The 13,552-nt window shown below is 41.0% G+C and overlaps 2 protein-coding genes and 1 long non-coding RNA gene across 5 annotated transcripts in view; all 3 read right to left on the bottom strand.

Moving 5' to 3' along the window:
- LOC129452972 (uncharacterized) overlaps positions 1–4,236 on the bottom strand; it is a 38,642-nt gene extending 34,406 nt beyond the window's left edge. The window contains exons 1-3 of the mRNA XM_073861397.1: positions 4,174–4,236; positions 3,915–3,964; positions 66–401 (exon numbers count right to left, since the gene is read on the bottom strand). Coding sequence (XP_073717498.1) covers positions 66–401; positions 3,915–3,960 — 382 coding nt within the window. The 5' untranslated portion in view covers positions 3,961–3,964; positions 4,174–4,236. The remainder of the gene's footprint in view (positions 1–65; positions 402–3,914; positions 3,965–4,173) is intronic.
- The window catches only part of LOC141359253 (uncharacterized), a 452,145-nt gene that overhangs the window by 131,486 nt on the left and 307,107 nt on the right, over positions 1–13,552 (bottom strand). The gene's annotated exons all lie outside the window — the stretch shown is intronic.
- Positions 1–13,552, bottom strand: part of LOC129452971 (uncharacterized) — a 132,513-nt gene that overhangs the window by 42,679 nt on the left and 76,282 nt on the right. The gene's annotated exons all lie outside the window — the stretch shown is intronic.

Raw genomic sequence — 13,552 nt, 5'->3', positions numbered from 1 at the left:
CATGAGGCTAAGAAGCACAGGGGTTCGAGCAGCACAGTACTTATTAAAATATCTGCGATACTCACCATTAACATTGAAACTCTTTTGTATAATCTTACTTCTGACAGTGATCTCTACTTCATATACTCCAGTGTGTTGAGTTGTGATGTCTGTGATGGTGAGATCTCCAGTCTGATCATTCACCTGCAGTCTGTCTTTGAATCTCCCATCAAGAACATCATCATTTATTGAGATCTTATTGCCTTTGGGTTCTCTATTGATTTGAGCTATGGTAGATTTTTGAGGTCCAAATGTCCAAACTATTGTCACATCATCTGCCTGTGTGTCAGTAAAATCAGTGTGTAGAGTAAGAGAATCTCCCTCCATCACTGACACTGACTTCACTTCATCACCAAACACACCTGTAGATACAAACAGAGACAATTAAACTGTCAGTATAAATATCACTTCTGTTCAAAATAGTGAAATGTTGAAAACTTTCTAAAAAGCAGATTCCGCATTAAAGCAGGACTGGACATTATATATCATCGCTGTCCGATGAAAACCACGTATGTCCATTTTGCCGATTTTGAGATTTTTCGAAGGATTGAATGTCCAGGTTCATTTCCGTATACAGCAGTGGGGAACCTTCAGGGCCTTCTACGCCTTCAGAGAAGGCCTAAAAAAAATAATAAAAATATTTTTTATAATAATACTAATAAATAATAAAGTATTCAATAAAAATATGTTTTTACATGTTTAAATTTATATTTAATTTAATTTAATACATGTAATATATTTTCTCTCATCTATGTTCTAATGTTAAGCTTACTGTCATGTTCATATCCAATCAGAATCGTCTGTCTCTATTAAGGCCCGGTAAACTGGCTCATTCATTGGTTAGGACTTCAAGAATCCCAAGGAAGGCCAAGCTATGTGTTTTGGTGTGGAGAGTGACGGGCAAATCGACCAATCACGCTTTGATTTCAAGTGGGCGGGTAAAAAACAAAGCATTGTAAGCCTTCATGAAGTCCTAATCATGCAACAAGCTGGATGCGAGCTGCCGTAAAACACCAAAGAAGAAGAAGTCCTAATCATAGACCGTCTTGCTGTTTTCACATATGTTGGTGCGCACCGTGGAGCGGCCTCGGAGCGCACCAAAATACATTGTATCATTTTTCAGTTAGTGCGGTCCGTGTTCACATATATATATTTTTTACTTTACTCGAAATGCCGCACCGTATGCCATGTGACAACGGTCAGCGCTGTCATTGGTCTCTGACAGTTCTTACCGTCTCATGACCACCCCCACGTTTCCATGACAACCAGCCTGACAGGGAGAGCGCAGCTATCAAGATGTGGAGATAAACCATGCACGTCTTTGCGAAGTTTCTTTGCTTTAACGCGAAATTGCGTAGCTGTTCTATTAAAGCCTTTCTCACGGAGCCGTTTGCTAAAAAGCCCGTAATGTCACTATTTGTGTGTGGAGGACAGCTATGCATTTATAAAATCATCAGCTCAAACGTAAAGGAGACAGCGAATCTCTCTGCAACGGACAAGATTGGCTTGTTTGTTGTTAACCCACAATATAACACCCGGCTCACGTCACAACGGAAGCCCAGTGGCTCAAACATGTGGAGAACTTCCTGTATTTGGTTCGGTCCGAGGTCCGGCAGTGTTCACACCACAGGTGGGTCACCCCAGAGTTCGGCGACAGTCGCTCCGAGACCACCTGTTTAGAGCGGTCTCGGAGCGGCCGTTTAGTGCGCACCCGAGTGCGGCTGTTGTGTTCACACTGACCCAAACGCACCGTACTCGGAGCGACACGTCATTTGGGCCGACCTAAACAGTGTATATGTGAAAACACCCTAATGGCCCGAATCTCTGCGGTGAGAGTGGTTGAGGTAAATGGCAGAAAACGTGATTGACGTTGTGGCTAGTTTGATAGGGCTGAGGTAAAAACGAAATTACTTAAGCGGGTACTCGTGAAGAGCACAGCCGAGAGATGCAGCTGCGCTGCGCATATCAGACGTGAACACGAGAAAAATAATGGGTTTAATTATACTTTCACTTCCTGACAGTTTTACTTGAGGATAGTAATGACTGCAGGCGACGCCGAATTACATACAATATAATTACCTAACTAAATCTCAGAGAATGCAAAAACATTCACCGGGGCTCGGGCTAGGGATTTTGCGAGCCCGCAAAATATAACAGTTATAAGCCACAAGGAGGTGCACTGAGAACGCAGGGTGCTATATTTCCCCTTATGAAAAAAGACTAACAAGCTATCCTACAGCTAAATATATATTTACACAAAACACAAATTAAATGCAAATTTACAGAGCAGCAGAGTCTGTATTTGTGTTTATCAGTTAGATTAAAGTAATTTTAAACTTTAAAACTGCATTTAAAGGCAAACGATGCCTATTCTGTAATTTAACTTTGCGTGCTCAGAATTTTTACACGTTCACTGTATAATTTAACGAAATACGAATCGCCTAGTATTATATTCTTAATTTTAAAATTTACGAAAAACAAACTACTCTCAATTTATTTTGGTGTTTTTTCCCCCATGCTCACTTGTCTCCATTTTCCTGTTTTTAAGAATTAAGGCGGTGTAGTAAGTAGAACCTATCCATTAAATTTGTGACTTTCATTTATTGCGCCATGCGTAATTGCGCATGGAGAGGCATTTGCACTTCATTGCATATTTTGAAGGCCCAGCTGAAGTACTCACGGTTCGCCACTGGTATACAGTATGCGTCACATACCTAAATGGCCAATGAAAAGTTGTGAAATCATGTCATCTGATTTTCACGTATATCCATTTGATGTCAAAGCTGTCAATCACGCCGCGTATCTCCCGCCTGTGAAGCGTCTCGCTGGTCTCGTAAAGTTTCATCGAAGCTCAGCACTGGATATAGCCGAATAAACATAGCCTGTGAGACAATATCTTTCGAGGTAAACGTTCCCCCTGACGCCAGACGTACGTCTAGGAGTGACTAAATTACGATAGGACTGTACAAACAAAGTATCTGTCTAGCAGTGTTATTTACGCTGGGAACATCCCACCGCTTTTTGAAGGCGTTTGGTTAAAATGTTTTGAAAAATCAAGCAATGCTTAGGACTGGTTTTGTGGTCCAGGGTCACATATGTTGCGTTGTATGCTTATGGTGTGTTTTCTTGTACATATGTAATGAAATTCATTGTAATCATTTATTAAACGCGCTGCTGTTTTCTACGGTATGGTGCTTTGGCATTGTTCAGTTGAGCTGATGTTGCAGGGACTGTTACATCTGTCAATATGAAACGCGACTTGGGCATTCAAATTAATGATCGGAAGAACGCGTATGGACCACCGTTATTGTAAAATATGCACGTATGTCCATTTAAACTCAATTTTGGTCAAATGTGGATTATATCATTACACTGGCAAGAATATGGTTACATGTAAAGATGCCGTACCAAGTATGACAACGCTACATTTAACTGCTTTTGATATATAGTGTTTTTTGTCACTTCCTGAAAAGTAACTGTTTTGGACATACGTGAGTTTCATCGGGCAGCGACGATATAATACATTATATACATCATATATAAATATAAATATATGCAGGTATCTGTAGAACTTAGAATATATATATAAGTAGCACCATAATACAAAATAATAACATGATAACATAATAATAAACATGTTTTGACAAAAATGTTAAAAAATGGATTTATCTCGTTTTGCAACGAAACTCTTCATATATATATATATATATATATATATATATATATATATATATATATATATATATATATATATATATATATATATATATATATATATATATATATATATATATATATATATATATATATATATATATATATACTGAATTAAGTGAAAGCGAAAGTGTTGCAGAAATGTTCATAAATTAACTTACTGTTGACAAATATAGAGATGAAAAAGAGCAAAGAGATCGTCTTCATGTTGCTGTAGGTTTGGAGTTAATAAAGATCAGATCAGAAAAGTTATATAAGCATTTAATTCTTGATCTCTGACCGTTTGTCTGACTAACAGCTGTCACACCCATAAACTGACAGACCGTCAGGAGAATGACTAACGTTAGACAATGAACTAAACATACATACAGAGAGATAACACCAATGTTAAGTGACTAAGTGTTTCGAAAGGAGGCATACCTGTCGTGAAATAAAACACCTGAAATGGTGGACTGGTCTATGAATCCTAAGATGTGTCCCAATTCAAAGGCTGCGACTATTTAACAGTGAAGAGTACAAAGTACAAAGGTCACAGTAAAAACATTACATAAATGTAACATTTGTACAAACTGTGACATACACATTTACAAAAGAAGCATGTAACAATTTTTAGTATTTGTCTTAAAAGTTTAAAGAAAGAAACAAAGAAAAACAAAAAAAGACAATAAGGAAAAGGAAAAAAAGAAAGAAAAAGGGGTTACGTGTCAGTTAAAGTATACAAATTAAAGTCTTTACATATTAAAGTAGGTTTTTTTTAGATTCAATAGTATTTAAATACGTGTTAAATTCCTTCAGAAATACATAAAAAGTGGTTTAGTGTTGGTGAACTTACATTTGTGTACATGAAATTTGCACAGAAAGTAAATTAAGTTTACAATAAAACAGAGAGTTGTATTTGTAGACTCAGATTCATATCCCAGAACTGTGTCTTTTTTAATTAAAAATTATTAATATACCTTCCTGAATATTGTCATTGGTTTCCACGTGAACTTGGCAAAATGAACATCTTATATCAATATCAGCTTTATATTTCTTCATGAAATGTTTGACAGGGTAAAATGTATATATTAATTTAAAATACACTTCTTTAACTTTATTATTAAGAAAATATTTTTGTTGAAGGGACCAAATTTTGTTCCAATTCAAATTATGAAATAATTCATTCCAATAAGAGATTATAGTAGGCTGCTACCTTCAATGGACGTATTTTAAGACAGAAGGCTCTGTGCACAATATGGCGACCGCTGACGTTTCGGACTGTGAGGTCCAATACTTCCGGTGAAAACTTCCGGTGCGGTAATCTGAGTCTGACAGCGAGAGCGGTAGACAGAGAGACAACTGTCAGGGATTGTGGTGGATGAACCAAGTGCAGACAGCTCTTAACTCAAAAGACTTTTATTATAGAACAAAAAACTCCCTCGAGGGGGTAAACAAGGCAAGACTGAAATAATAGCAAACATGACAAAACTAAAGAGACTCCTGACGATGACGTACAGCATACACATACAATGATACCACAAAGACAAGAGACACAATGGCATTTCAATAGGGGAACTACTTAGGGGACAATAACTGTAGTGGCAGGTTGTGGCCACCTGATGGGGCTAGAGGTCCAGGTTGTTAAGATATGACTGAGTAGAATAAATAAAGAGTTGTCTGATTTCATCCAGTGAGTTGTATCCTTGAATACAGAGTATAGAGGAACAATACATGGTGTCAGAAACGGTTAACCCACGACAGACAGAGTCTAGTAGCACAGATAAGTCGTCGGAGCAGTTTAATGGTGTGTAGAGTGATAATCTGTGGAGCTGTGGAGCGAGTGAGAGCGAGTCAGCGAAAGCTAACAACGGGCTAGCGGCAAGCTAAAAACACACAGTATGGACCACATATTTACTATCACGCCACCGGGACCATTCGATTTCGAGCCAAGCTCGTGGCCGACATGGATTAAAAGGTTTGAACGCTTCAGGATTGCGTCGTGATTGAAAGAAAAAGACGGCGCATACCAGGTGAATTCTCTCATTTATACGATGGGTGAAAAGGCTGACGATATTCTGAGCTCGCTGCAGTTGACAGAAGAGAAAGAAAAAGACTTTGAGGAGGTAAAAAAGGCATTTGATGGACATTTTGTGGGCGTGCATAATGTAATTTATGAACGAGCCAAGTTTAATAAAAGATGTCAAGATGTCGGTGAATCTGCTGAAAACTTTATCACCTCAGTACATAAGCTAGCTGAACATTGCAAATATGGCACCTTACGTGAGGAAATGATCCGAGATAGGATTGTGGTCGGCATACGTGATGCTAAATTGTCTGAGAGGCTGCAGCTCAACCCAAATTTGGATTTAGCTACAGCTATACTTCAAGTAAGGCAACATGAAGAAGTAAAAAAGCAACAAGCTGTTCTGCGGTCAGCTGATTCGCCAGGACAAATAGATGCATTCTCTCATATCAGTAAAAGACAAGCTCAAAGAAAAAAATCTTTTCAACGCGGAAGCCATTATCACCCTCAATTTACATCAACTAAGTCAAAACATTGCAGGAGGTGTGGCAAAACCCCAAAACATTCATAGACTGAATGCCCAGCAAAAGATGTCGAGTGTAGAAAATGTCGAAAGAAGGGACACTTTGCGGCTGCGTGCAGATCAGTTCAAACGCTGGATTCAATTGAAGAGGATGCGGCAGCTTATCTCGGGGCTGTTGACTATCCACTGTCATCCAAATGGACCTAAATACTTACCATAAATGGCAACCCATTGCGTTTTAAAGTGGACACGAGTGCGTCTGTGACTGCGATCGCAGAATCAGAATTCCCACTGGATAGAAATGGCAGATACTCACCACCGAGCAGACCGCTACTAGGTCCCGCTGACCAACCCTCTGAATGTTAAAGGACAGGTGCATGCAGTTATTCAGCGAGGGGACAAAAAGATTGAGGAGGAGGTGTTCATCGTGAAAGACCTGACCATACCCTTATTGGGTCTTCCTGCTATCCGCAGACTACAGAAAATCCCCCAGCTCAATAGCATCGATGATGCAGAAACTCACATTTGCTCAACCTACCCAGATGTATTTAAAGGGCTGGGAAACCTTAAGGGGGAGTACAAAATCAAGCTAAGAGACAATGCAACACCCTATGCCCTCTCTGCACCGCGATGTGTAGCCATTCCTCTCCGAACCAAAGTCAAAGAGGAACTAGACCGGATGGAGAAGATGGGAGTCATAGCTTGTGTTGAAGAACCGACTGAATGGTGCGCAGGCATGGTCCCTATAGTTAAATCATGTGGGGAAAATTTGCATTTGTGTGGACTTAACCCGGCTGCACGAGAGTGTCATCAGAGAGAGACATATCCTACCGGCAGTGGATGAGACACTGGCCAAGCTGGAAGGAGCCAGAGTCTTTACAAAGCTGGAGGCGACATCTGGCTTCTGGAAGGTACCACTCCACAAAGACTCAATGCTGTTGACCACTTTCATTACTCCAGAGGGGCGCTATTACTTTAAAAGGCTACCTTTTGGTATATCTTCGGCGCCCGAACATTTCCAGAAGAGGATTTTACAGCTGATTGATGGTGTTGACGGAGTCCTTTGTCATGCTGACAATGTTCTGGTTATAGGAAAAGACCGGGCAGAGCACGATGACAGGCTGCACAGTGTGGTACAAAAATTCAGAGAGGCTGGACTAACACTAAATGAGAAATGCCAGTTTGCCCTGACAGAAATCCGCTTCCTGGGTCATGTCATAAATAATCAAGGCATCAGAGCAGACCCGTGTAAAATAAAGGCAATCCTTGACATGCCTGAGCCAAAGGATGTGGCTGATGTTTGCCGTTTTATGACGGCAAAATTTTCGCCACATCTGCCTGATCTGACAAAGCCCATTCGTGACCTGCTAAAGACAGAGAACAGTTGGACATGGGGAGCACCTCAACAGAAAGCGTTTCTGGAGACAAAAAAGAATTAGGGTCAGCGACTGTGTTAGCTCAGTACAGCCCAAATCACGAAACCATGGTATCAGCTGATGCCTCTTCATACGGACTAGGAGGTGTCTTGACACAAAAACAGACAGATGGTGAGTGGAGACCCGTTGTTTTCATTTCTAGAAGTCTGACTAAAACCGAATCAAGATACGCTCAGATAGAAAAGGAGGCCTTAGCTGTGACCTGGGCATGTGAGCGCCTGCGAGGATATTTGAGTGGACTGGATTTTACAATAAGAACTGATCACAAGCCACTCATAACACTTCTGAAGTCCAGAGCATTGGATGACCTCCCGCCAAGGATTATCAGATTCAGACTCCGGCTGCTCAGATTCAATTTTAACATCATCCATGTCCCAGGTAAAAACCTAATTACAGCGGATGCCCTGTCCAGAGCGCCTCTCCCAGCCACAGCTACAGAGGCGGAGCTAGACTTGGAAAGAGAATGTAAAGCTTATCTGGACAGTGTAGTAGATAGTTTGCCAGCCACACCGACAAAGCTGGAACAGATTAAAGGTGCACTAACTTCAGATGACATATGCAAACGTCTCAGCCGATACATTGCAAATGGTTGGCCAGGACACAGACGAGATGTCCCTGAGCAGCTGCTATCCTACTGGCCACATCGGTCACTCTTGCATGAAGGTAGAGGACTGCTTATGAAAGGTGAGAGACTTATAATCCCTGAGTGCATGAGACCTGACATCCTGCAAAGACTTCACCAGGGTCACCAGGGTATCAACAAATGTCTAGCCAGGGCCAGAGAATCAGTTTGGTGGCCAGGTATCACATCTGCAGTAAAGCAAATGGTCGAGAGATGTCAGATTTGTGCACGTGAAGCTCAAATACCAGCTGAGCCTCTACTCACGACTGAACTCCCGAACAGACCATGGCAGAGAGTCGCGGCCGACCTTTTCCAATGGCAGAATGGTAACTATTTAGTCATGATAGACTATTTCTCTCGCTATATTGAAGTTTGCTCCCTGCAAAGCAGCACATCAGCAAAGCAGACAATTGCCAGATTTAAAGCCGTGTTTGCCAGATACGGATGTCCTGAAGTGCTGGTTACGGACAATGGTCCGCAATTTTCCTGCCATGAATTAGCTCAATTTGCACAGGACTATGACTTTACCCATGTGACAAGCAGTCCCTATTACCCCCGTGGCAATGGGGAGGCAGAACGGGCCGTCAGAACTGTGAAGTCCCTTTTAGCTAAAGAGGGAGATTTCCACAAAGCTCTGCTGGCTTACAGAGCCACTCCATTGGCGCAAGGGAGCTCCCCAGCACAACTGCTGATGGGGAGGAGGATCAGAACACCAGTCCCAGTGTCACCAGAACAGTTACAACCACAGTGGCCTGATCTCGACAAATTCAGAGAAAAGGATACAGCGCTGAAACTGCAACAGGAACAAACATTCAATAGGAGACACCGTACTCACACCCTACCGTCTCTCCAGCCGGGACAGCATGTATGGATCAAACCTACAAGCACAAAAGGGACAGTTGTTAATACTGCAACTACACCACGTTCTTATGTGGTAGAGACCCCGGATGGAAGACGGCTGCGGCGCAACCGTTCACACCTCAGGAAAGTTCCGGTGCCTCCTGCACCAGGTGAAATGATAATGACTAGGTCAGGGAGACTGTCTAAGGCTCCTGAGAGACTAGACCTTTGAACATGAAACACATGCATTAACACAACAGAGTAAAAGGAAAAAAAAAAGAGTCATAATTTTCTGTTTGAAAAGTTGAATGTTTATTAGAAAACATATATTTGATTTGTTGAAGTTTACAGTTACTTTAAGATAAGTCTACAAAAAGGGCTACGGTGAAGTAAAATGTCTTCTGTTCATTTCTCTGGTTACACTTTTAAGTTAAAGAAGGAATACGTAAAGTTGTAAAATAAGTGTCTGGTAAAACAAGTATTCTTTCATCTTAAAGGAGGAGATGTAGTGGCAGGTTGTGGCCACCTGATGGGGCTAGAGGTCCAGGTTGTTAAGATATGACTGAGTAGAATAAATAAAGAGTTGTCTGATTTCATCCAGTGAGTTGTATCCTTGAATACAGTGTATAGAGGAACAATACAATAACAAACAGGTGAGGAAACTAATCATACATAATTAGGAAACAGGAGGATATGGTTAAGACTTAAGACAGGAGAGCACGTGCCACACATAACACATAGGTCACGTGACTCTCCAGACAAACACAGAACGCGTATATGGGGGTGTCAGGATCCCAGCACCAGAAACAAGACTAAATACACTTAATAACATTTGGGATCTTGACAGACAACAGCGACCATGTTCAACAAACACCGGCTACTACAAGCGGCATGCTCAGCCCCGAGGAGCAAAAAGGAAAAGGATTATAAGATGTATATATTAAGTTACATCAACAACTATGAAGTAAGTAATAGCATTAGCTAACTGCCTAACTAGCTAGCTCTAACAGTTTGTAAACGTTACTGACTGACTTGGACAACTTGACAGGCTATTTGATCCAGTGCAATGGGTTTTGATGATTTACGATTAAAGGACAAGTTCGGTATTTTACACTTATGCTGAGTTTACACCAAACGTCTACCGCGCCTAGTTTGCCGCTTGAACACTTTGAATGCATTCGCGCGTGTAGAGCGGAGTAGACGCGCGGAAAAAGCAAGCATTTGATGCGTGTCCGAGGCAAAATCCGCTTCTTGTGGGAGGGGCAACTGCTGTGCGAGTGTCTGTTTGCAAGATGACTGATGTTGATTGTGCATTTATCAAGAGAGTTACCAGTTTGTATTGTGTAACCTTACTATAGGGGGAAAATAAACGGCGCGGGTCGATAAACGTCACGTGACTCAAAAGTGAAGTGTGTATTACAACTTACCTGGTTGCCTAATGTCCTTACTGACACTCTTCCGAGCGAGGTCCTTTGTATTCCTGTCTCCTAATAGAAATAACAACTTGTGTCATATAGCTCTGAGTGACTCCTTGAGTGAGTGACTCCGGGCGGGGCTGCCACCACAGCAGCAGGCAGGCTCCTGATTGGTTAACGCGGCGCGAAATTCCGCCAAAGTTAGAGGTGGGGGGTGATACAACAAACACCCGAAAAATCTCGGGACAGCATCATATGTCGAAATTTCAGTCAAAACCGTTCTATTTCATCATAAACAATCTGAAAACAGGGTTTAATAAAATCTGTTTAGTGTTAATCGAAGTCTGCGCTTGGGTTCTTATCAAGCAAACCCTGACAAGGGTCTTTTCCATAGTTCCATTATGACTTCCTGTTTCAGTTAAACTGATGTCACCCCATTAAATACAGTTGAAAGAAAAAGTATGTGAACCCTTTGGGCTTACTTGGATTTCTTCATAAATTGGTCATAAAATGTGTTCTGATCTTCATCTAAGTCACAACAACGGAGAAACACAGTCTGCTTAAACTAATACCGCACAAACATTATACGTTTTCATGTTTTTATTGAACACAACATGTAAACATTCATAGTGCAGGGTGGAAAAAGTGTGTAAACCTTTGGGTTTAATAACTGGTTGACCCTCCTTTGGCAGCAATAACCTCAACCAAACGTTTCCTATAGTTGCAGATCAGACCTGCACAAAGGTCAGGAGAAATTTTGGATCATTCCTCTTTACAAAAGTGTTTCATGTCAGCAATATTCTTGGGATGTCTGGTGTGAATCGCTCTCTTGAGGTCATGCCATAGCATCTCAATGGGGTTGAGGTCAGGACTCTGACTGGGCCACTCCAGAAGGCGTATTTTCTTCTGTTGAAGCCATTCTGTTGTTGATTTACTTCTTTGCTTTGGGTCGTTTTCCTGTTGCATCGTCCATCCTCTGTTAAGCTTCAGTTGGCGGACAGATGGTCTTAAGTTTTCCTGCAAAATGTCTTGATAAACTTTGGAATTCATTTTTCCATCGATGACAGCAATCTTTCCAGGGCCTGAGGCAGCAAAGCAGCCCCAAACCATGATGCCCCCTCCACCATATTTCACAGTTGGGATGAGGTTTTGATGTTGGTGTGCTGTGCCTTTTGTTCTCCACACATAGCGTTGTGTGTTCTTTCCAAACAACTCAATTTTGGTTTCATCTGTCCACAGAATGTTTTGCCAGTAGTGCTGTGGAACATCCAGGTGCTCTTTGCAAACTTCAAACGTGCTGCAATGTTTTTTTTTGGACAGCAGTGGCTTCCTCCGTGGTGTCCTCCATGAAGTCCATTCTTGTTTAATGTTTTCCTTATTTTAGATTTGTCAACAAAAATGTTAGCATGTGCCAGAGATTTCTGTAAGTCTTTAGCTGAAACTCTAGGATTCTTCTTCACCTCATTGAGCATTCTGCGCTGTGCTCTTGCAGTCATCTTTACAGGACGACCACGCCTAGGTAGTGTAGCAACAGTGCTGAACTTTCTCCATTTGTAGACAATTTGTCTTACCGTGGACACATGGACATCAAGGCTTTTAGATATACTTTGTAGCCCTTTCCAGCTTTATGTAAGTCAACAATTCTTGATTGTAGGTCTTCTGAGAGCTCTTTTGTGCAAGGCATGGTTCACATCAGACAATACTTCTTCAGAACAGCAAACTCAAAACTGGTGTGTGTTTTTTTATTGGACAGGGCAGCTTTAATCAACACATCCAATCTCATCACATTGATTGGACCCCAGGTTGGCTGACTCCTGGCTCCAATTAGCTCTTGGAGAAGTCATTAGCCTAGGGTTTCGCATGCTTTTCCACCCTGCACTATGAATTTTTACATGTTGTGTTCAATAAAAACATGAAAACGTATAAAGTTTGTGCGGTATTGGTTTGGGCAGACTGTGTTTCTCTGTTGTTGTGACTTGGATGAAGATCAGAGCACATTTTGTGACCAATTTATGAAGAAATCCAAGTAAGCCCAAAGGGTTCACATAATTTTTCTTTCAACTGTAATGCTGCACATTCCAAAGCACTTCAGAGGGCCTTTAACTAAGCCTGGGATTATATGCTAGCAACCAGTTACTTCTTACTAGTGAGTATTAGTGATAATTTAATGAATTGTTTTGATTATTATTGACTTAAATGTTTGTTTTCGTATGTTGTGTGTTTATGTGTACAGAGATCTGAGGATGATGTGGTGTATGCAGGAGTCAAGAGATGATAACCAAACTCTTTGCGATTCTCAGATCAACATTCAGATGTATGATCTTCTTCAGTTTCTGTTATAACTTCAGAGTCTCCGTGTTTGTGAGTTTAAAAAGTTTCTCATGAAAAGAGTTTTGTATAGTATTACATAAAGTGATTATTACATTTGAGACGTCGGTCTTCTCTCTCAATTCAAGATCTGTTACTCCTCCATCACATTCACAAGGTTAAACCTCATGTTAACATCTAAAAATGCAACTATAGGACAATTAAATAACATTGATAGACAGCATTTTAATTTGCAGCATTTTTTAATTTAAATTAATTACTTAGAGTGTAGATATGACCTAAGAGCATGAGTTTTTTATTTTTGTCACTGTATGCGTGTGACACTTCATTTCTGAGTTGACGTTAAACCTGATGTAGAAAGACATGTGGTTTTGTTCTGTTGGCGGACATGAGAGATGTGCTTGTGTTAGACTATTAGTAGCTGTTTATGGTTTATGTGTATATGAGAGGTGAGAGTCAGCTCACTTGACTTTCGTGCTCTCTGTAAGACATTCTCTGCTCTTCTTTGTCCACCTGCTCCCCACCTTCATCTGAGTTAACGGCTGAAGATTTTGCTTTCTTTGTTCAAGTTCTCTGTGCTGCCGCCTCTTGCACATGTTCAAACTCCTGATACATGTTTGCTCCTCTCTTTCT

Source organism: Misgurnus anguillicaudatus, chromosome 23 (assembly GCF_027580225.2).
Source record: "Misgurnus anguillicaudatus chromosome 23, ASM2758022v2, whole genome shotgun sequence".
Classification (NCBI taxonomy): Eukaryota; Metazoa; Chordata; class Actinopteri; order Cypriniformes; family Cobitidae; genus Misgurnus; species Misgurnus anguillicaudatus.
Note: the sequence above shows the minus strand (reverse complement) of the source record. Positions and strands in the feature narration are given on the sequence as shown.